This window comes from Stigmatopora argus, chromosome 1 (genome assembly GCF_051989625.1).
Source record: "Stigmatopora argus isolate UIUO_Sarg chromosome 1, RoL_Sarg_1.0, whole genome shotgun sequence".
Lineage (NCBI taxonomy): Eukaryota > Metazoa > Chordata > Actinopteri > Syngnathiformes > Syngnathidae > Stigmatopora > Stigmatopora argus.
Window position 1 is genome coordinate 23248058 of NC_135387.1, and position 24144 is coordinate 23272201.

The 24144-nt window shown below is 40.1% G+C and overlaps 2 protein-coding genes across 2 annotated transcripts in view; one reads left to right on the top strand and one right to left on the bottom strand.

Moving 5' to 3' along the window:
* LOC144082458 (piezo-type mechanosensitive ion channel component 2) overlaps positions 1-2124 on the bottom strand; it is a 32179-nt gene extending 30055 nt beyond the window's left edge. The window contains exon 1 of the mRNA XM_077609644.1: positions 2061-2124. Coding sequence (XP_077465770.1) covers positions 2061-2124 — 64 coding nt within the window. The remainder of the gene's footprint in view (positions 1-2060) is intronic.
* Positions 2125-6244: 4120 nt separating this feature from the next.
* Positions 6245-23563, top strand: gnas (GNAS complex locus). Its single transcript, XM_077609685.1, has 12 exons — positions 6245-6675; positions 9182-9254; positions 13922-13976; positions 14137-14256; positions 16533-16630; positions 18929-18983; positions 19094-19167; positions 19299-19357; positions 20650-20770; positions 20843-20973; positions 21113-21180; positions 21620-23563. The coding sequence occupies exons 1-12, from the start codon at positions 6537-6539 to the stop codon at positions 21764-21766; spliced, it is 1140 nt and encodes a 379-aa protein (XP_077465811.1). The 5' UTR covers positions 6245-6536; the 3' UTR covers positions 21767-23563.
* Positions 23564-24144: the final 581 nt, after the last annotated feature.

A 24144-nucleotide genomic window follows, 5' to 3' on the forward strand; every position in this document is an offset into this window, starting at 1 on the left:
TTTTTGGCTTTTTGGCGGTCCCTTTTTTCACAGCACGCAAAACTTTCTAATGGTAGGTCATGAAAAAAAAGACGTAAAGCTCTAACTATAGAGATTCACATTTATATTGGGTGGGCATCAGAGTATGGAAAGAGCTTATTATACTGCAGTCTCAAAATGTACAATAAATTTCATTCAGTAATTTATGTTGCTAAGGCCTAATGCATTCATCATTGTTCATTACTCATAAAGAGGTTCATGGTAGTGAACTTGTGACCCTGTCTTAGGCCCAAAGGACGTCTCTATTGAATTTTGGTCACCTAAACTCATAATGAGAATAAGCACTTTATGAAATGGGTGATTACTGCATAAGCGATTGATTTATATAAGCACATTTAACTGGATGCTATCCTTTAGCTTAATTCTCTGATTTAAATTAAATTCCAATGATGCAATGTCCATCTATCCATGTTCATCACAAAACGGAGGACTACATCCTAAACTGGTCGCCAGTCAGTCGTAAAACACACTTCTACCGAGTGGGAATTGATCCCACGCTGCTTGTGCCAAAGTCAGGCAAATGTATCACTACGCCAAGGCTGTCAAACAGGGTTTGTGGGCCGCATTGACGTCAGTCTACTCGATTTCATGTGGGCCGGACCATTTTAGATATAATATTTAGATTTTTTTTTAAATCGGATTGAAAAAACTGGATCAAAAGACCTAATTATTCAATTTTTTTATAGATCTAAAACACTGCTTATTTGAGCTTTTTTCTTAGTAATGGAAAACGACTTTTAATCATTTGTTTTTTATTTCAAAAGGAAACAAAATATTTTTTCTAATTATGTTCAATATTAAAGTTGAAAACAGAAAATGTTTTTATATATTTATTTTTTAGATTTTACAGAATGCTTTTTGAACAAAAAGAAAAAAATGGGTTAAAAATGGCAAGTATTGATTAAAGAGGGGGAAAATCAGGAAATATAACATATATACATCTATAATCTTCATTTGCATTTGATCCTAAAACAGAAAGTCGGCACTCATGACTTACTTTCCCGGGCCGCACAAAATGATGCGGTGGGCCAGATTTGGCCCCCGGGCCGCCACTTTGACACCTGTGCACTACACCCTCTGCGACTAAATTATGCAACATTATAATTATAAGTAAATAATGTGTGTTTCAAACATTTTTTCGACTGCAACTTAAATAGTTTTTTACTCTCTTGTGATGTGTATCATGCATGATTTATTTGAGTTCATTTTTTATTTTGTTTCTTCAATAGTGGTTATTGTAGGACTATTTGTAATGGTAAAGTATATTATGTTCTTGGATGTTATTTTGTAAAATATTTGAATTTTATGACAAACAAAAAAAGAATTACACACACAATTATAGTTCTTGAATTAAATGGTAATCATATCATCATAAAACAATTATAATAATACCAGGTACCTCGATTTAAGCTTCACTACGCCTGCAATCTAATGGGGATGAGCAATATAGAAAAATCGTCACGGCTGACAAGACCAAAAATATTTATTATCAATGTAAAGAAAAAAAAATCATACAAATAATAATTGGTCTGGTTTATTTTGCACAAAGATGCTTAACCTCAATTAGAGTGCAATTAAAATTTTGAGACCACATTTCATCTCTGTGTTTGCCTTCCTAAACAGATCTTTAATTGTTATTATTATTTGTATTTAGGATTTGAGCTACATTTTTTCAATATTGCACAGTACCGGTCATTTTGTTCCAAATACCTAATTTTTCTTCAAAAGTGGAGCATCAAGAATTTAACTGAAAATGAATCCAAATTAAAACATTTGCTAACAATGGACAGTCTCTGCATTTTTTATTTGATGTAAGATATCTGTGAAGAACAAGTATCTGCACTTTACAAGTTTTAAAGATAGTAAATATGAGTATTTCCGTTACTTCACGAGAAGCCTTTTAAGGACATTTGATAAAACGTTGGATCATGACCAGCTAAAAACGCAACTTGCGAAAAATATCAAGTTATTCCCCCTCTGGATAGTGATTCTTTTCCCAGTTTAATGATAATTCAACTCACCAGCAAGCAGATTTAGTGGCAGTAATAAATTGTACAGCATCCCGACCACCATGTCCCCAGCCATGACTCATTCCTTCTGGATGGTTTTTAGCTCCCTCAATTTTAAAAAAAAAGCTCTTATTGTCCTCACAAGGAAGTCAAAATGTTAAAAACATTCATCGTCTTATACTCGCTCCAAAAAGAAGGGACAATGCCAGAATAAAGTTTTCAATCCTCAAGAGCCCAACGAGAATAAGAAGAGTTCTCCTATCTAATGTCAAGATAAAGAATGCCTTTGCTCTTGTTCTACCCTTCTTCATCTTCTCCCCCCACTTCCTCACCTCTCAATCCCACGCTCTCTATCAAACGTCCTAATGGCTTGTGACCAAACAACCCCGTTACGATGCTGAAATTGAGGCTAATCTGACTCCAGGGAGAGTCTTCTGTCATTACATCGCCACTGGTGATCATAAATACAACACTTGTAAAACTGAGTGACTTAGTGAATTGTTTTTATGATTGTCGCCCCACGCTGTTTGTCTCATTTCTGTGGTTCCATCTCTTTTGTCACCTCGTTGCAAAGTGAGTTGATTAGCTTTCTACGTTCATGACACCAGGCACATGCCGTCATCGCATTGCACTTATTTTTACTTACAGTGGCATAAGGCTGGCTCATCATTTTTGGTCTGCAGGGTGAAGGGAAGTGTATCTAATATTCATGGCTGCCAGGCCATTAAGCGCTGGTGTGACTACAGAGGAATCATCCATGCTTGGACCAGCAAAAACACAAATTTTATTTGCTGAAAATTTGAGGATACATGTGCGGTGTTCATTTCAACAATGAAAATGAATCATGTAGAAGTCGCATTATGACTATGCTACTTTGACAACATTTTCCAGAAAGTACAGTTATACCTCTACTTACAAATGCCTGACTCTAGGTACCAAATTTTCAGGTTACAATTTTTTTTGATTTGCAAATGATTGACTCAATTGCAATTCCACTTATTAAGCGATAAAAAAAACGTACAAATGCAACACGGCATATATTTTCACACACACACACACACAAACACACATACACACAGGACACATGTAAAAACACGGGTATTACATCTCCCATAATAACTGCTGTGGAGGGAACTATTTCAGCGGTGCAGGGCACATTTTCATATCCTTTATATATTTTAAGACATTAATAAAATATTTATTTATAATTTTCTTTAATTTTTGTGTGTTTCCTCACATCTTTCCTACAAAATTGGGATACTTTGACCAATTTTAAAGGGTTTAGTTGGTAGTTGTGGAGGACCGTGGAATGAATTAGAGAATTTACATATAAAGTACACCTCTACTTACGAAATTTTCAAGTTACGAAAAAAGTTCTGGAACCAATTAATTTCGTAAGTGGAGGTACGACTGTACTCTGTTTAAGACTAAGATGAATGACTATTGGAGTGTTAAAGTTAGGTGTCATTTTATGTTCTCGAAATAAATATTGTTAAGGAGAAAAATGAATCACTGGTTGGCACAGAGCCCTTTGTTTGGGAAAGTCCAAGTGCAAAAGTAATGTCCCCTAAATATCTAAAAATATATATTTATTTTTATATTATCAACACCTGTGTGTGTAATGTAGTATTTTTTTCGCTGAGGATCATTGCTGCGCACAGATGCAGAGTGAGGCCCACAATTCCCCTGCCTGTGATTCTCAGGAGGGTGATGTGAATTAGCGATGTCCCGACACAGATGTTATCACTTCCGATCCGATTTTTTTTCCAGATATGTTTTGACGATACCGATTCATTGCCGTTCCATCGCCCATACTTTAAGAACAGTAAAAATAATACAAAAAATAATAATGAAACCGGTAAATAATAAATTCTATTTTACCTATTAAAGTGATCCCTGCTGGTACCTCCTCAGGAAATGCTGTGTTTACAAATATTACACGATACTGTCGTGATTATAATCAGTATTTTTAAAGAGAATTAGGCCCACTCTGCTGACATGTTTGCTTAGTGGTTTGATTTATAGCACCCGAAATGCACCATGGTACTGACAAAACAACTAATATTGGATCGGATCCGATCTTGGAACAAAAACCGATACTCCAAAAGTATCGGATTGGGACATCACTACTAATGTGAATCTAAACGGAAATACATTTTACACTGAACAAATATAACAATTTGATATAATATTAATTTTATATTTCCATGATGACAGCTGTGGCTCACCTGCCTCCCCAACAATTATAACAATAATTTGTGATATTTTGATCCCTGAGTCTGAATAAAATTAACCTCCTTTTGCCAATTAAAATCCTTGAAAGTTGTGTTCTGCAGAGTTGGAAACGTGCTGCCACCCTGTGTTAAAAATACCACAGTGCAAAGGAAATGGTGGCAAAGCAAAGACATTTAGAAAGAGCAGATCTTTCAAATTTCAGTCTTTTTTCTATCTCTCTTGGCCAAATTTGACCTCATTCCAAAAATGTTAAATTAACAGAATATTAACAACTCAAATGCTTTGAGTACATGTGCCCTGTCCTTAGCATGTTGGTTCAACTGATAAATTAGAATCCACAGAAAATTACCGATAAAATTCAAAGAAACCAACGCTCTGTATAAAATATAAATAATTGTATTAAATAAACAACACCATCGGTTAGCGATGGTGTAACTAGCGTGTCACTAATAAATGTTATAATAATTGTAATCCTGTTGATTATTCTTGAAGATTTTAGACTCAAAAAAATGTTTCATCTTCTACTTCTTAGCTGCCATTGACGTTGGTAGACGTCCAATTCAGTTTGAAAGAGATTGCCAGCGCATAATTGCCGATCTTGAGTTAATAAACACTGGCAATTATGTTTTTTTTTCTTCGCTAAAAAACACACACCCGGAAGTGCGCGTGACGTCACGGCGCTACGGTGACGCCTGGTCACGTGATCCCCTCATCAGGGTTCAATGAGCGCGGCCTGGCCCCACCCCGTCTCTCCCAAGACTCTTGCCTAGCCCTACTTTAATGTAGGCTCCTGTTCTCGTCAAAAAGACAGCGAGAGAAGAGGGGGTGGTCAAATTAAAAATAGAATAACAATACGCCCCAAGAAGACACATTTCTTCCCCTGCGCTTCGACTTCCTCAAGCCTCGGCCTGGCAGCGGAGGGACGGCGGCGGTGGAGGAGGAGGAAGGCGGCCTAGGCGGCGCGAATGTACCGCTACGACTAAGCTAGCTTGTGTGCTATTTTTTCCTCCCTCTCTGGGTGAATGTAAATGCGCACGCCGTGGGGTAACCTGTCGCTGATTCCCACCTATAACCGGAACCTTGGACGAGGAATATAAATTCATGTTAGTGTACGAGCGTGCGTGTGCGTGCGTGCGCGTACAGGCCTCATGTAGGCTCCCCTAAAGCCCGGTTTGACAGCCAGCTGCTTTTCACCCTAACAACAAACCTGGGGACATTTTAAGGCTGCCCCGCTTCCACGTTCAGGCGCACATATGTCCACACACACACTCCACGCCTTCATTCTCTGCTTTAATTGTGATTCGTCGGGATTAAACACGTGCTGGATTCGGATCCGAACCGGCCAGAAGAAAAGCGCCTGGGTGCGGGCTCGTTCGTGATATGAGGCGCTGATAACACAAGTCAGGGACACGCGCAAGATCAAGACCCCCGAAGGAGTCCACCTTCCTTTTGAAGAAAACACAGCAACCCGAAAAAAGGAGGAGAAATCAGCGGTGTGTTTTCGGAACCGACCCAGAAAGCTGTAGCTGTCTGCCGCAGCTAGTTGCAGAGACGTGTGGTCCGGAAGAAATGAAAATATCACTCATGTAGCTGTATTTTGGGCCGTCTTTGTTTATTTCCTGCTAGTTGGCCTCTCGCAACGAGAACACCGCCGAACAGAACCAGTTGGACCTGTAAAAATGCTTGTTTTGAAAAGAGGCTTGGGACCAAGCCGCGCCACCATGCGGGTGAGCGCCACACTCTCGCCGATTTGGGCTCCCTATCGCCGGCAGCAGTGAGACGCAAGACCCGGGATTTGGCTCACTCGCGTCTGGGCTCCTTTTCGTCCTATTCTCCTTGGTTTTTTTCCCGTGATCCAGTGGTACATTCACAGTCGTTGCTGTTTTTTTAATGTTTTTGGTTTTAAGTCGTTTTTGAGACTGACGCAAGGTTCGTTTGCAGGGAGGAAAAAGCTAACGCGATCTGGCCCAGTCGGCGACGTTAGCTAGAGCAGTTGCAGTTCCAAATTTTAGGACAGCAAAACTCCCTTCTTGGACAGAAAATACAAATATTCTGCTCGGACAAGGGCGGGAACCGCCTGAGGACCTTTCTCCATGTTTGTGGCTGTCCCTAACCCTCGGGTCAAACGTTGGCTCCACTCATCCACGTAATAGACATTTCCTCTATTTCCCCACACTCGTGTCTACTTGTAGCACATTTCCCAATTCTGCCTCGTCTTGGACTCCCCCTTTTTTGGCTTTTCCCTGTGGGAAAATGGGTTGTTTGAGCAACAGTAAGACTGAAGACCAGAGAAATGAGGAAAAGGCCCAGAGAGAAGCAAACAAAAAGATAGAGAAGCAGCTCCAAAAGGACAAACAGATCTACAGAGCAACACACAGACTATTGCTTTTAGGTAAGTGGTTTCCTTTCAGAGACGGTGGCATTGCTAAAAAAATATTTATCCCAAGCTTGATTGGCGACTCTGGATTTCAATTCACATTATGTTCCAAATGAAATCAATTGGAGTGCCTTTAATACACAAGATACACTGTACGTACTGTCTACTATTGTGCAGTTACCCATTTCTTGTGTCATTTACCTGTTATCAACAGGGGCATTGGCACGAACCAATTCAACATGTGGTCGTGTGTGTTGCAAGGTGGGCTTGGTCTCCACGTTACATAAGAGGCAGTTTCTTGACCGCCTCCCCTCCATTAACTCTTGGGCCGCCATTTGCGGCGATTGACACCCCATCCGTTTTGCTTGGGAGGGCTGAAGGCGATTGTTCACGGCCATACGTTAATTTCAGGTTTTCTTTTAATACCTGGCCAGATGCATTCTGGGCTGGCAGTGAATGAGTTAACTCATCGTCGAATCTCAGTTTTTGGTCTAGTTTTGCGAATAGTCACTTTTGAAATGACAGGGATTTCCACGGAGGGTGCCGACAATTTGACAGACACGCCCATTTTGATGGTGCGGAGAAAGTTGTGGCGAGTCTACAAAGCAGAAGGACAGGATCCACGTGAAAACAAATATCTGACATAGCTGAAATTTCTTCTGCCGTAGTTTTTAATCGCACCTGTCGTTAGTGACTATGAAATCAAAACGCAATGAGTGGAATTGATATCCTGACCCACACTTAATTTAATTTCAGAAGTTGATGTTCAGAATTCTTTGGTCTTTTCAGGACCAACAGATAATCGGAATGCACCGAATGATGTCACCTAAAGGTGCGCGATACGGGAATTTTGCAGGATCTTATCCTCACATTGGCAGGGCGAACCGTCTTGAAACGTAAAGGCTAGCTGACTGATTTGGTTTTGTTTTCACTCTAGCATAGTCGTAATGAGTTAAGGTCACCTATGTACTAAAATTTGTTTGCAATCTTGTTTTGTTGCTGCACAAGTGCTTTGTTGAAATCACCCTTTTTATATGGTTATAATTTTGCGACTGTTCAATTCAAATTGGTTGGAAAAAAGATATTTGTATTTATTACTTTCCCCCCCTACTTAATACATTTCTTGGGTATCAGATCAGGACTCGATATTGGCAGATTCTCAAAATCTGGTGACGTGGACTCATAGTCACATGCAAAAAATATGTGATTGGGACCCCCCAATTTTTTTTTGTATCCCCCACATGCGTTCTGTACAATGACATGGAATAGTTATTTTCAGGAAACTAAAATAACTTTTGAATGAGAATTGTGTTGTATGGTTTTACACATGTTCGTTCAGCCTTACAATAGGTCTCTTTATGTTTATGTACTTACATGATGTACATACAGATTTGTTATTTGAGATTCTATTAGGTTTCATACCTTTAGCTCACAGGCAAATTGGGGCATTTGGTGAAAGGCATTGCGGCCCCCTACTTGATATCAGAGTTTATCGTTAGCATGCATGTTCTTGCAAAGTGGTTACCCTGGACATTTTTTTTAAATTACGCCTCGTCATGACGGTTTCCTGGACTGATGCGTTAGCTCATTTAAATGAGCGATGGTAATAACTTGATTGAAAGTTAAATACTAGCAATTCCAAGCAATGGGCCTGGGACACGGGTGAGTTCATAACCGCTAAAGATTTTAAACCAACGATCGATTCACCGTAAATTAAATCAAATATCAGTCACTAGTTGCTGTTTGTACTACATTCAACTATTACAAAATCCTGCAATGTGTAATTCATAACATTGGTTGATTTAGCCAATCTTTGCTCAATTCACAGTTAGCTTCAAATGGTTGCGACCCACAGTGCAGGGGTTTTTGCATGTTTTTACATCTTATGGTTTTATTTAGATGCTATGAGAGTATTTGTCAAGCTTCAGTTGTAGACCGATGCACTGCAGACATATTTCCTGTTGGACATAGCAATGTAGACAAAGGTCTTCCTGGAGATATTTCTTTATTTGTGCAGCGCTGGAGCGAACAGGAAGATGGGAGAGACATAGCAGGGTTGACATTGTGACATGAGGTCATCAGTCATATTTCAGAGCATGATGTTATGAGTAGAGTCACAATTTGCAGCAACCAGATGAGCCACTAAAATACCCGTGTGACAAACGCTGTCATGGTCTCATCATGTGCTTGGCAACCACCATTTTTTTTTCATGAATGGAGAGGGCACATTGCGTATTTGCTGTTGCCACACTAAAGACTGGCAAAATCCAACATTTTAAAATGTAATCAAATTGAAAGAAAAATATCAAATCAAAGAACCTAATCTTTCTAATCACCGCATCCATCAGAAGAATCCTGTTTATCTCGTTTGTGGCCTTGCAGCCTGTAGTTGTCCCAGCATACAAATGTCTTTTTTTTTTCTCGTCGCAATTGCACCACGGTCAAATAATTTGTTTGGCGTTTGTTGGTTTTGATGTCATCATGTCAAGTTATACCTTCCATCTTTGATTCTGTCTTTTAGGGGCTGGTGAGTCAGGAAAGAGCACAATTGTGAAACAGATGAGGATCCTCCACGTCAACGGCTTCAATGCAGAGTGAGTAGAATATCTGTACTTAGTACGTACGTTTACAGGAGCAGACGGGGGGTTTGCATCCTTTGCGTCCCACTGCCTGACCTTGAATCATGCTTGGCGTCATTCTCTCACCCTTTTTTTATAATTCCACACCTAAGATCTCATTTCTGTTGGGCCTCAGCAGGTTGACATTATTACCTAATAATAGAATAACAGCACCTATTCAGTTGAACATGTTTCTTAGAAGAACGAGGCGTCACATGTTGCCCCAAGATGATGGAGACCAAAGGGGGCACAGTGGCCCATCTTAGCATCACTTGTTTTTCTTAGAAAGTCCGCTCACAAAGGACCCGATTTACTAAGATTCCAAAATGGTTTGTGTGTTGTTGATAGGCTTCCTGCTTTTATGTGCTGAAATTGTGATCTTTGACAAAAATCATAACGATAGTGGCACAAGGTTACAGCATCACTATGTGTAATACGTTTGCACGCATTAGTGATAACAGTTTAAAATCGTGTAGATGGTCATATTTAAAAAGATGGTTTTGCACTCTAGGTAAATTTAAGATTTTATGGAACTGCATGTGCAAATGTTCAAGTTTATTTAGTCTTTTTTCTCTCAATTCACATGACTGGTACAACACTTCATTCTAGAACATCAATAAAGTCAAAATTGTTTGGGTGGTCATTATGATATTTTCAGTGTCACAAAGTTCATGCTCATGTGGTTCACAGGCCTCTTTTATGCTTCACTGTAGTCATTCTATCTACCAGCATTATGCTGGAACTGGTGATGTAGTGTACCACTACATGCCCATGTTGTTAAATTATGGCTGAATAATTTGCACTGACTTTACTCACTTTTTTAAAAAATAGCTTTGAGTAATAAGTACAAAAAAAGTTTAACAAAGGCATCTTTTGGAAGATTGTAGATGAAAATGTGCACCTGAGGCTTGAAAAAGCGTATGACCCAGCACATGACTGTAGCACAACACTGTAGGCTGTGTGTGAGGATAACTGCATGAGCCTGTGTGACTCTTAATTAACCAAACACACAAATGCAAGAAAGACCATCATAGTATACGTGATGTTCCTTTGATTAGCTGCTCGATTTCTTGGTTTCATGGTTCCCACGGCTGATTCTTGATATATATATATATATATATATATACAGTGGTACCTCGAGATACGAGCTTAATCCGTTCCGTGACTGAGCTCGTATGACAAGTTACTCGTAACTCGAGGTAAAGTTTCCCATTGAAATGAATGGGAAACAAATTAATTCGTTCCAACTCTCTGAAAAAAACACCAGAAACAGGATATTGGATTGAAAAAAAAGTTTTATTTCTTATAATTCGCCATATATTGACAAAGTAATAAATAACGAGTGGTTTAATAGAAATAAAGTGTTTAATCTAACTAAAATTGGGCAGATTTCGCCGAGGGGAGAGGGGCACAAAAGGGGCGGGGGGCTTCGTTTTTTTTCTTCCACAAAACGCACTCGTAAACGGAACAAACACTCCACCCTCACGTTCGCTATCGATGGGCTGTTTGCTGTCGTACTATTCCCTTCAAAATATTCCGAAAATGATGCACACAAATGTCCTCACAATCGAATAACGCACGACGAGCAGCAGTCTTTTATCAGCGATCGCGCCGCTGCTCATGTTGTTGTTGTTGTTGGGCCACCTCAGGCGCTTGAGGATTACCCTCAGCAGCGCTAGAGCTGTCACTGGAACGCGGATTAGTTCATCCAGGGGGTAGCCGGAGGTGTGGGGCAGTGCGAATATCTCCGGCTGGATGAAAAACGTTGGGCGCCACGTTCCTGGGTGGCAGCTCTGGGTGGTTTTGTTGGATTCGCATGGGAGCTTCGGGCCGCTGGCTAGCGGCTCCTTTTAGCTTGTAGCATCTGTGTTCGCATCCCCTCGAACGGCGCCTAATGCCATTGCCTGTCGGCGTTGTGCGCACGAGTATACTTCATTACCCAGAAAGCCCTCTTTTCACCGCGCATGCGCGTTGTGCGTTTCCTGGTCTGAATAGCTCATCCGGTGCTCGTAAATATTGTTATACACGAAAGATATGCCAAAAAAAATGCCATGGCAACCTGGCTTGGTCGCATCACGAAACTTTGACCGCATCACGGGCGAATTATTCGATCGAAATTTCCCCCGTAAGACGAGCATTCCGTATGACGAACGGTCTTATGACGAGGTACCACTGTATATGGTTAATGGGGCATACATGCATGCGTGTACATTTTTCCTCTTTTTTTTAATCCTCAAACACTCATTTGACGTCAAAGTCAACGCTGTTGTACAACTCACACTTTGAAATTGTTGTTCAGAGGCGCAACAATGTGTGCTCGTCTGCAGCATTGCGGTGACATTTCCAATAATGTCTGATATCATCATTTTAATACAGTGCAACTCCTGCAATATTTGAAAATTCTTCTCTCCAGCAAAATATACCGCTAATATCAGCAACGGTATTATAATGCATAGCCTGAATGCAAATGTAATGTCGGGTACCATGCGAATCTGCGTGTTACACGCGGCGCTAATGACGCACATGGAGAATCGCTACGACGTAGGGAATGTACCTTAAAGCAATCGCTAATATCCTTGATTATGTGGATTTAAATGATAAGGAATCTTTTTTTAAAGTGAAAGAAAAGGTGATTTCAGTTTTCCCATTTTAACAGCCAAGAAAAACTTATACGAAAGCCACTATTTAAGTAGGTGAAATAGCCACGGTCAGACATTTTCAATTACCAGTCTATTTTAGCCAATTGAATGCAAGCATCTTAGATTGTCCCGCCTACTCCTCGCGGATTGGCTGTCCACCGTGCTGCTCACGGCTATCGGAGAAAGATTTTATTAGCCCGGGAATATGGGTCACTGGATGGAAATATGCTCTAAAAGTAGTAAGTTGGAGTCACAAAGGAAGTAATTTACTTGTGAATGCCTCGTCAATTAATATCGGCCTAATATTTGGCATGTGTAGAAAATAATTGTCTTCTTCCGACAGATGGCATTCAATTATACTTCAGCAAATGATGTCATTGATGTTGCAAAATTGACATTGTTTCAACAAATGTCTTTGCTATGGGATTTGGACACCTTTTGATATCTGTCACAAGCATACGTTGACAAAATAAACGCAGTAATGTTTTGTCCTAAGAGACACAAGTTGAAATTTAAAGGCTGAATCTCTCCAGTTGTCTTTATTGGAAATATTTTTCTTTGAGAGAGGGTACAAATGTCTTATACCAGAGCGCTATCCTTCAAAACATGCGCACAAAAGTCCTCTGGCTCTTTGGCCAGTGACGAGCTGTTTAACCTTCCCTTGTGAAAGACAAACTCAGTTGAGTACATGTCATGGTAACGTTTAGCTCGACTTGTTTTATTACCACCACTATGTTTTTGGTGAGCAACATTTTTTCTGCAATATACATATTTCTCCCCAAAATGTCTACATTTGTCTTTGACTTTGGGACACCAGTCATGTGTAAGTTGTCCACAAAATAAAACAATGATTTCAAAACTAGTAGATGGCACACTTGGTAACATAACCGGTTGGTCTACAATACATGTTTTACTCCTCCGCTCGATGCCAGTTGCTAGGATTATTAACATTTTAAGATAAAGAAGCTATTTTCTGTACAGTATGACCACCAGGAGAGGAAAAAACTTTGACTGAGAATGAAGTTGTGTTACCAAGTCAAAAACATAAGAACCAGGCTCTGAGGATTGAGACCTATTCTGTATATCCCTTCAATATACCTACCAAATCTAATTTCTATTCAGTCTTATGGAGGGCTAGTCATTTTATTTAGTGTCTTCACTTAAAAGAACAAAGTGGACGACTTTGATTCCTCCCTGTAGGCAGTCTAAAAAGTGAATCGTAATATAACATAAACAAATTTAAATGAACTTGGATTACGATGCAGACACACTCAAAAATAAATTTAATCTAACCTTACACTAAACTCTATTCTAATTTTGTTTTACATTATTATACCATTCTTCCGGCCGGGTTGGCTCTGTTTGCCCCGCCTCCAACCTGACTTTTAGTATCGATGGGCTGTTTGCTGTTGTATTCCCTTAAAAATATTCCGAAAATGATGCACACAAATTTCCTCACAATAGGATAACGCATGACCACTTGCCAACAAGAAGTAGACTTGAATTAGCGATCGCTCTGCCAGCAGGGGCTAACAGGCTAAGGGGGAAAAAAACACAAAAAAATGCAACGCTCCGCCCAGTGCTCGCAGAGACATTACAAAGAGGGAGTTGCGACCAGAAATATTACACGAGGAGTTGCGGAGCCAGTGCCCCTGATGTTTTTATGAGCAGCCAACGAGAAGTAATATATACCTCGTATTAGCGATCGCTCCGGCATTCGTGCTGTTTGACGGAAAAAAACACAGAAAAAAATGCAACGCTCCGCCCAGTGTTTGTAGATATCTGTAATACACGAAAGAGATGCGGCAAAAAAGACAGTGCGCTACAATGATAAAACGCCTCTCATGTCTTGGCCACCTGGCTTTCTCGCATCTCGAATTTTTTCTCGTATCTAGAGATAATTATTTGGTCGAAATTTTACTCTTATCTCTAAATGCTCATATGTAGGGGTGCTCGTACGTCGAGGTACCACTCTACTAACTTTAACATTTGTGTCTGTTTCAGAGAGAAAAAACAAAAAATTCAGGACATAAAGAATAATATCAAAGAAGCCATTGAGGTAAGTAGTCAGCAGCGACTGAAAGTATTACGCAAACACTGTACTCATTCAACTGGGACGAATTGTGCTTCTCTTACACATTGGACTACTATTTGTATTATGTTTATTCTTCTATTCCACTGTAACTTTGCTTTGGTTTCCTGTGTGTTTGTTATGATAGACCATAGTGACGGCAATGAGCACTCTGACGCCACCGGTGCAGTTGGCCTGTTCGGGCAACCAATGCCGCATTGAATACATCCTCAACCTTGTCAATCAGAAGGATTTTGAATTTCCAGCGGTGGGTATCGTGTCACATTGCACTCATAATCACAACAAAAATTATATTGTTCTCAGGGATGCACCGAAAACTTTTAGTTGAACATTTTTAAATGGAAAGGTGATTAATGTTGTATCCTAGTATATTTGTTTTCGATCTGAAACCATTTTTTATGCAATTACAGGGCTGAAACAGAACGTAATGATAAAGTAAGAAAAAAGCAAATACTGTCAGGCCACCAAGTATTTTATTCTTTAAATTTAAATATTCGCCAAGCTTTTGCCACACGTTGGCTGGTGAGCAAACTCTCTGTTTACGCCGGGCTGGTACTTTCTGGCCAGTGCCTTTTGTGTGCAAGTTAATGGAGGAGGTGCCGGTGCTTGATGGGCTGCTTGTGTGCTTTGAAGCCCCCCACCGGCCTCTCCCCTGCTGCTGATTAGGTGATAGGACATCTTAGGAGGATCTAGGCAAGGAAGATGATCTTTAAAAACCTCCAGACTACTGAGGGACTGTGCGGTAACCTCAGTCTCAGTCTGCAGAAGGTTCTCACCTTGCGGACTTCCTGTGTGTGGCTCCAGTTTTTTTTTACCTAGGTCTACAATGTCTTGTGTGTCTTGCTACTGCAACTAAGAAATTTCCCAAATCCGGGATGAAATAAAGTTCTAATCTAAGTTAAGATTTAAGGAAAAAAATGACCCAACAGAGTTTATGTTGCTTCCTTTAAAGTCATTCCATCAAGTCAGAGCTTGTTCTGTTTGATTGTGACATCTAAAAACAATGACAAAACCTCTGTGGTGCAGGCCTTCAGACTGCCCTTAAATGGGGAAATTTTGCACCCCCAGATTTTCCAACTTTTTAAACAAAAATCACGTCTTCTCTAATATTTTTGGTCCGCCTTTCAATCCAATTGCACAAATGAGCTGTTAAAATATTTCTCAGCGTTCTATAGTTTACAGCTTCTAATCTGATGGGACTTCAAGAATGATTAAATTCCAGGAACAGACCACACATTAATTCCAATATCTCATGCTTGCCATTTAACAAAGTATGTGATTGAATTCTAAAACCTTGTCTTTCATATTGTTGCTGTCAAGTCCGTGCAATGACAATTTCAATTAAGATAGTATTGTTTGATGCAGTAGTTATTAGGTATTTGGGAGAAATACATAGGCTGAGCCATCTGTGGGTTAGACAGAGGATGCTGAAGAGAGGAGGAGAAAGCGAGAAAGAAAGCGGATATTTGAAGATTTGACCCTTTTGAAGGTGTCGATGCTTAGTTAGCCATGAGCATTTTAGCATTTAAATGCGTAGTCAGCCATGAGCATTTTGTGTTCTTGCTAATAACACATGATAGGATTATAAAAGAATTCTGTGTTGTAAAACACATGATCAGTCTGCCGTTATGACATTGTGGTCTAAAAAAAAAAGAAGGGCCCATGCGTTTGGTAATCTTTTAATTTTTATTTAGAGGAAAAAAATAACTAAATCCCAAAATGTAAAAGATATTACAGGGCACAAGACGGCGTTTACACAGTGAATGTTCCATTCAGCTCTTGTCGTGGATTGCACTGGTTTTAAAAATCTAGTTATGAACCAGGAAGTGATCTTCTGTAATCAGTCAAGTGTAACTTTTAGCTTTTTGAACCATATTTCTAAATGTTGCACATGGGAGACAAAATATGCACAATTCTATACACATTTTTATGGGGTGGTGTTGCTGTAAAATAATTTTCTTTGCGTTCGCAAAAAGTGTTCGACAGATGTTAATCATCTAATTTATACAATGTATAAAGCCAAGTAGGAAGTCAGCAAAGAGTCACGGATTCAGTATATACGTAGCGTTGTCCTTGTTTGATTTTTCTTTGAGTAATCCCACTGCCTCTATTTACATGTGGTAGACGTGTACACAGGGGTCACCCAGGCACAACGTACACGGTGGTGGTGTCAATATTAACTTCTCGATCCTGGCCACTTTTCCTTTCTCTTTGATTTGAGTGAGCTTGTTTGACAGTGGATAGTAGATTCCTTAGACTTTGAATGGCTAGTTGGCCAATTGTTTCAACTCCAAAGGACAGTACAATTATGTTATTTAATGTTTTTGTTATTTCAAGATTTCCTCGGGATGTGATTGTTTTATAACTCCAATGTCTTGTCTATAGTATAATATAGTATAAAAATGGCCAGATATACAGCGTATTTGCTTATATATATGTTATTTTTACTTAGGTCTACAATGTCTTGTCTGTCCCTATTCTGTCGCTTTTTAATATTTGTCTTGATTTGCTCTCCCTCCACAGGAGTTTTATGACCATGCAAAAACACTGTGGCAAGATGAGGGCGTCAAGGTGTGCTTTGAGAGATCCAACGAGTACCAACTCATCGACTGTGCACAATAGTAAGTAGCCACATGTTTATATGCCAATGGACTCCCACTTACTATCATCACACTTTTAGGGAATATTGTTTGATTATTATGGCAATATAAGTCAATGGCATTTTCAAATGATACTGAAAAGTCAAATTATTCAGCTTACCAGTGTATGCTTCAGTGCCATATCTTCATCTTCAAGGCATTAAGGTGTAATTATCTCGCTTCCGTGCCTTTTCTGGTTTGCAAATTCACCTTTTTGTAGTTTTTATGCTGGTCCCATAATTCTTTTAGCCTGCACCACATTTGTCAAAGTGGCGGCCCGGGGGCCAAATCTGGCCCGCCGCATCATTTTGTGTGGCCCGGCAAAGTAAATCATGAGTGCCAACTTTCTGTTTTAGGATTAAGATAAAATAAAGAGTATAGATGTATATTAAATTTCCTGATTTCACCCCTTTTAAATCAATAATTGTAATTTTTTAATCATTTTTTTCTGTGTTTTTAGTTCAAAAATCATTTTGTAAAATCTAAAAATATATTTAAAAAAAGCTAAAATAAACATTGTTTTAGATCTATAAAAACTGAATATTCAGGGTTTTTAATCCAGTTCTTTTAATCCATTTATTAAAAAAATAAATCTAAATATTATATCTAAAATGGTCCGGCCCACATGAAATCGAGTTGACGTTAACGCGGCCCACGAACCAACCCGAGTCTGACACCCCTGGCCAACACGATAGCCAAAGTAGAGCTTGGCTAATGGGAAAAGTAGTCATTCATATTAAAGGCATACGGCATGTTTTAGTAATGCACCTTAACTGTTCAACGATCTTTGTGTCAAGGAAGAGTTTAACACGGGTTTCTTTGGGAAGGTACAGTCTTTGTTGGATGGTTTACCTAGATTGTAAATCACATATATTATTAATTGCATGTGTTTTTGCTGTCAGCGGTTGCATAAAAGATGATGCTACCAAACGACAAGATCATTGTGTCAGGTGACATGTCAGGCTCTTGCAGGATTTGACTCTTTGCTGACACCTACTGACAAAATGAAGATTGGTGCTTTCTCGATGGTAGTAGGCGTTATGAATCAGCATGTTTACCTATAAAACACCTGTTGCATTTTACCCTTACAGTCCCCAGAATTCAGCAGCTGGAAGTGAAAAACGATTGATTTCTGACTGTTCAACGCTTGGATTTTTCCTGCTCGTGTTCTCTTTCTATACACCACCATCATGTCGTCTTGGTCTCATTTGTCTTTGTGACGATGGGGAAGCTTGAGCTTGAGATTTTTACCATTGTTCAACCATCGCAATATCATAGTGCAACCTTGCTTTATGTAACTGCACCGTACGGAAGCAAACATGGCCGAGGCTGAGTCATCTGTGGGCTAGAGGATGCTGAAGAGAGGAGGAGAAAGAGAGAAAGCTGATATTTGAAGATTTGACCCTTTGAAGGTGTCAATGCTTTTCAGTGAGCCTTGTTAAAAATATGCATCTGAATTAGCGCTGCTTCTTCTTCTTGGTTTTGCCTGTTAATGATCAATAAGTAGATGGCATGGAGATCCCTCCCTCCCCCGTGGTCGTGGGGATGGTGCAGTCCAGAGTCTTGATCTCTCCCTCCCTCTTTGCTGTGAGGTCCAGAACAAAAGCCAGCGTTTACTCTCCTCTTCCTCACTTGTCTGTCCGTCTCTCTTTCCTGGAGTCGCTCCAGTCTCACCAGATTGGGAGCTGATAGACTATTAATAGCACTTGTGCTCTGGTCTCTATGGTAACTGTGCCGGAGGCTGCGGCACAGGGAAGCTATTTTTGAAATGTGCTCAGTAATGTCAGACAAATGCCGCCATGCTTCTGTCACTCTATCACTCGCAGCATGTCATTGCTCCGCATTTCCTCTTAACAACTTTTCCCACCGCCATAGCTTCCATAAATAAGTCCATCTTGGTTACTATATTAAACAGCGCGGATCGGTTCGCTATCAACCAAAGGTTGTTTTTCCTCCTAAAGCCTAAAACTATTGTTTATTTAGACTTTGACTTTTCACGTGGGGGGAAAAAGCCTTTCAAAACATACATGTTAAAAAAAGTCACTTTTATTGACTTACTTAGCACTTTCACAACAGCCGCAACTGGACCGAAGGGCTTTAGTCAAGATTTATAGATTACATTTTTTTTTCTGTTGCTCTTCTTTCAACAACCGGGCTAGGGGAAAACTCGACAGAATAAAAGGAAAGAAATAAACCTCCTTTTTAGTGAATTATTATAGGAGAGAGATGGCGGTAATTACAACTCTGATGTTTGGCCTTTTTTTTTGTCTCTCCGTTCAGCTTCCTCGACAAGATTGACATTGTGAAGCAGAACGACTACACCCCAACAGATCAGGTGGGTTTACATTCAACACTTGTTGGAAAAGTTGCTTTGTGCAAATGTTCAATTTTCTCTGACCTATTTGATTGGGTTTTGAATGTGGTTTATTTGAAATCGTTTTACAGGATTTATTACGGTGCAGAGTGCTGACTTCAGGCATCTTTGAAACAAGATTTCAAGTGGATAAAGTTAATTTCCAGTAAGTCAAAAGCATAAATCCACCAATGCTTTAACATTTGTCACCTGTGAAATGAGCTCAATCAAAAAATAGCATCCACATTTTCCTGGAAATTCCCCAAAAGCCCTCATGTTTCCTTTTTTGATTGACAGCATGTTTGACGTCGGCGGTCAGCGGGATGAACGACGAAAATGGATCCAGTGCTTTAACGGTAACGTGTCGCCGCTATATTACTTTAAGCCAGTGTTTCCCAATATTTTTGGGCTGCGGTACACTTTTTGCATCGAAAAAAAATGTCAAGGCACCCCACCCGCTGAAAATTTTCTAATTTTAAACTATATTGCCTATTTTAACAAAATAAAGTCGTTCTCATCAAAGTTTTATCAACAAGGACCATATAAACCAAAAACCATTCCAAAATCTAAAAACATTTTTTACACCGACCTAATGTCACCAAAAGTTGATGTCTACAGACCCCGAACAATTTCCGGTTGATGCCATGTACAAATAAGTAATGTCACGTTTTTAATCTCATCATTGAATGACTTTTACTCCCAATATTTCTTAAATCTCCTAATATGGCGTGAAAAGCAATGTTGTGCTCACACAGACTTCACTTGGCCAAAAGTTGATGCCCTTGAAACGAACAACTTCCGTTTCACGTAATGTAAAAACAAGAGAACAACTTCAATCTCGTAACATTACGACTTTTTTTACTCCCAATATTGCTTCAATCTCCTCACATTATGCAAAGAGAAGTTTTGCGGTCACAATCTTAACGTCAACAAAAGTTGAAGCCCGCGAAACAACTTGCATTTCACGTTACATAAAAATAAGCAACAAAATACACATAAATTTCAGCATTTTACAATTTGAATCTTGTAGTAGTGTCATGTTCGTACCATTTCAATTTGAATCTCATAGTAGTTGTATTTTTAATCAGGTAAAATTAAGATTTTTCTCTCGGAATATTACATTTTATGAATCCTGACCATCGCTCTCGACACAGTGGTTGGGAAACAATGCTTTAAGCCAGGGCTCGGGAACCTTTTTGACGGAGAGAGCCGTAAACAATACATATTTTCAAATGTTATCCCTTGAGAGCCATTCTCCAAATTTAAAAGTAAAAATACACGAAAAGATGCGCTATTTGTAGTAATGTCACCACTTTTAAAGTACAAAGTTCAGTGGGATCTTTTGACAACATTGTCGCGCTGTTGCTAATCAATGATAATCAATGGGAGTATGCATGCAGAAGAATCTAATGGAAAAAAAAAAAATTCAAGCTGCACTAGAGGTAGTGTCGATGCCACAATGCTCACGTAACGCTCCTATTGATGCATTCAGGACTGAGCTCTCTCAACAGCGGTTCCCATATTTGACCTCACAGTTTAGCAGAGAGCCATATGCACCTATCAAAAGAGCCACAGGTTCCCTACCCCTGCTTTAAGCTTTAAGTGTCTGTTACTTAGCCATATTTTGCGACTTTGTCTCTCTCGGCAGACGTGACGGCTATCATTTTCGTGGTGGCGAGTAGCAGTTACAACATGGTGATCAGAGAGGACAATCACACAAACCGTTTACAGGAGGCTCTCAACCTCTTCAAGAACATCTGGAACAACAGGTGACGAATCAAACTCAAATTCTTGAGCTTTGTTGCCTCGTTGTGTAACCCAAAGTGTTGTGTTCTCTTCAGGTGGCTGCGGACCATTTCTGTTATCTTGTTCTTAAATAAACAGGACCTCCTGGCAGAGAAAGTGCTGGCCGGGAAGTCCAAAATTGAGGAATACTTTCCAGAATTTGCTCGCTACACTACACCTGACGACGGTAAGCCGTGGCAGCCCTTGTTCAGAGCTTCTCTTTAAAAAAAAATGGACATTGGTGTGAGAGAAAGAAAGTCTGTCTGTTTTTCCCGATATTTCGGTGCTTTTCTGATCCACTTCTGAGGTCTTTTCTATTCTTGCAGCGACCCCGGAGCCTGCAGAAGATCCTCGTGTCACAAGGGCAAAGTACTTTATACGAGATGAATTCCTGGTAAGTGCTAATGAGTCTTATTCTTTTCATATTTTAGTCAGCCAGTGTTTCATCAATGGCCTGACTATTCATTTCAAATAAAAAACAAAACAGGTTCACAACGGCAAATTGTCTAAGGGCGGTTTCAGTGAAATTTGCTGTTGATTTTCTTTTCTTCGCAAGTAAGGTGAAGCAATCGGTCTTGGCCGTAACCAATAGAGGGCGCTGTTGGCGTAGTTTTACTAGTAAGCAGAAGCGTCCGAGTTAAAATAACAATGCTTGGAGATGATTGCTTTCTTTCCCACTATATTCGCATTAATAAGGTTGATAATCACATACAATTTGCCCTATGTTCCCATATCTTTCTCGGATTTAATTGAACTGGTGAACTGAATGATATGTGGAGTTGAACGGGTATAACTTGGAATCATAAACTTTGAGACCATTTCACTCTGCGCAGAGGATCAGCACCGCGAGCGGAGACGGACGGCATTACTGCTACCCTCACTTCACCTGCGCCGTGGACACGGAAAACATCCGCCGCGTCTTCAACGACTGTCGAGACATCATCCAGAGGATGCACCTGCGGCAGTACGAGCTCTTGTGATGGGACGGCAAAAGTGAACAAACATTGGGAACACTGGGAGTCTTTGAACTCTTCCACAGACATGCCAAAAAGACTATTGGACGCAGACACCGTACACCAAGCCCACTTGCCCTCGCTGCTAACTCCATTCCGATGGACGTTTCTGAGGGAGTCCAGCGTGAAAAAGCCAGACTCGCTTTGGCCCGCACGATCCAGACTGAAATTCGCATTACATTTGGAGCGCAGCTATTTTGGTGGAGCACGTCAAACGCCGTGCTCGGGATTTCAGTCAAAACGGCACAAGTGAGCACGGCGACACACACAATCACACTTCAGTCCTTCCTATCACATATGCAAATTGCCATACTCAAAAGTGACATTTGTTCATGCACACGCACATGCACGCACGCAACAATCACAGATGGATCAAATCTAAATTTACTGGATTGCTAAAGAAATCCAAGAATTATTCCGCCACGTGGCCTCTTCGTCTCAGAGCCACTGATTATTTTTTTTGCTTTGAGATTAAACTTATTGGAGCCCAGTTACAGATCGGACAGACGTCGAACAAGCAAAAGAGGTGTTTTGTTTTTTCGATCCTACCCGCAAATGGGACGGGTGGGGGGTTCCCTTCCCAGCTCTTGCCGGAACTTGAAACTAACACGCGGGACGACCACGGAGATTGCGATATGTTTGAGTTGAAGACTTGTGCGGGACTTGGCAAACAGGGCAAAACGCATCCAATACAGTATCTAAGAGAGAAATGTCTTTTGTCTTTTTTTTCTTACTTTCGGAGGTCCGCGTGGACTCGTGTGCCATTGTGCCCTATGTGCGCTCTTTTTTTCCCCATCCCCCCTTTCACTTTTCCTCTCCTTGCCCCTAACCACCATTTTTCCTCCTTTGACTTGGTCTGCACTATAGAGGGGGAAAAAAAGAATCTATCTGAAATTTCAAGTGAGAAAATAGCAAAAACAAACAGGACAACCTCCCTCCCCGGTCATTTTCTCTCTCGCTCTCTGTCTATTTTACTTTACTGCTGAACTATTATTCTTGTACAGACTGTAAAATGTATTATTTTGTACAACTTTATTGAGGAAAAAAAGAACTTTTAGAAGATCCTGTGCCTTGATCACGACTGTACGTGTGTAATGAGCTAAAGTGTCATACTGCGCTGTATAGCTTGGCCAATTAATAGCGCCCCCTTCGCATCACCACTTCCTTCCTTTTCTTTATCTTCATCCCCCAGCTCTCTCTCTCTCTTTCTCTCTCTTGGATCTCGGGGGACGCACATTTGTAGCTTTTTCTACGTTCCTTTTCTCGTCATATTTTCCTCCCCTTCTTGATGATTTCAACTTTTCTTTTTAGATCCATATAACCCTTGAAACAATGAATGAATATATGTCATGTATATGGGTTTTGAAAACAAAACAAAAGTATTTTATTAGGAATCCAATAACAAATTGTGCACTTAACAGTGTGCGTCTTGCTTCTGAGATAAATGCCTTGGGCGGAAGTTGTGTTCTTTTGTCACCTCGCATTTTGGATGGTTTAAAAGGGAAAAGGAACCAATGCGAGATATTGCCTTGTTTTTACACGAGTCCCATTCTTTTGCTAGCAAAATATCTCCCCCGACAAAAAAAAGACCAAAAGTCATTTTCACTTCATTTGTGGCAAAGAAGGGGAAGGGAGGGGCGGCCGGTCCTTCTTCCTGGCCTGGCCTGCACATCAGATTCATCTCTCATTTTATGTATGTGTCCTTTATGAGTCTTCTGAACCCAGCGCTCTTGAGAAATAAAGATTTTTTGGGGGGTGAAGACAGCAACCGGGCCTGTCCTTGCTCATGTACAACAACAACACAACATTTGGCATGTGTAAACAACATGTCGGTATTCCTTCATTTGCGTGAGAACATGGAATTTCCTGTTATTCCTTTCATCGCTTCCAATCTGATACAATGAGGCTGAAGGTGGTTCAATGAATTTGTGGCTGGTGGATTGATGTGAAGCTCATGGTGTGGATATTGAAGTGCAGGAATCATTTGGACGTCTCTCGCTGTCAATGGTAGCCAGTGAATAGATAGCATTAAGTTCCTGCCGGCACAACCCTTTCTGGCACGGAAAGATTTGCATTCAAAACCAGTCCTCCCAGTTTACATAATTTGACGATTCATCGCCAATTGCGTACAATGAGTTTATTTTTATTCATTTTCATTTCACTCAGCTTTTAACAATGCATTATTTTTTTAAAGTTTGTATAATTTAATATATTTTAATACGATAACACTAATTCATTTTTTTTTCAACGTTAGAATAGCTGACCCGCCTGTCCGTGAAGGTTACAATAAAGTTTATGAGTTTGAACAATAATTATATGTCGTCCTTGCAGCGTATTAAATCGTG

What these genes read in the sequence shown, in the direction of transcription:
- gnas (XM_077609685.1), top strand. Translation starts at nt 6,537, where the DNA reads ATGGGTTGTTTGAGCAACAGTAAGACTGAAGACCAGAGAAATGAGGAA. An exon ending in AGGATTTTGAATTTCCAGCG is followed by an intron (nt 14,257 to 16,532) that starts GTGGGTATCGTG and finishes CTCCCTCCACAG; the next exon opens with GAGTTTTATGACCATGCAAA. An exon ending in GTGGATAAAGTTAATTTCCA is followed by an intron (nt 19,168 to 19,298) that starts GTAAGTCAAAAG and finishes TTTGATTGACAG; the next exon opens with CATGTTTGACGTCGGCGGTC.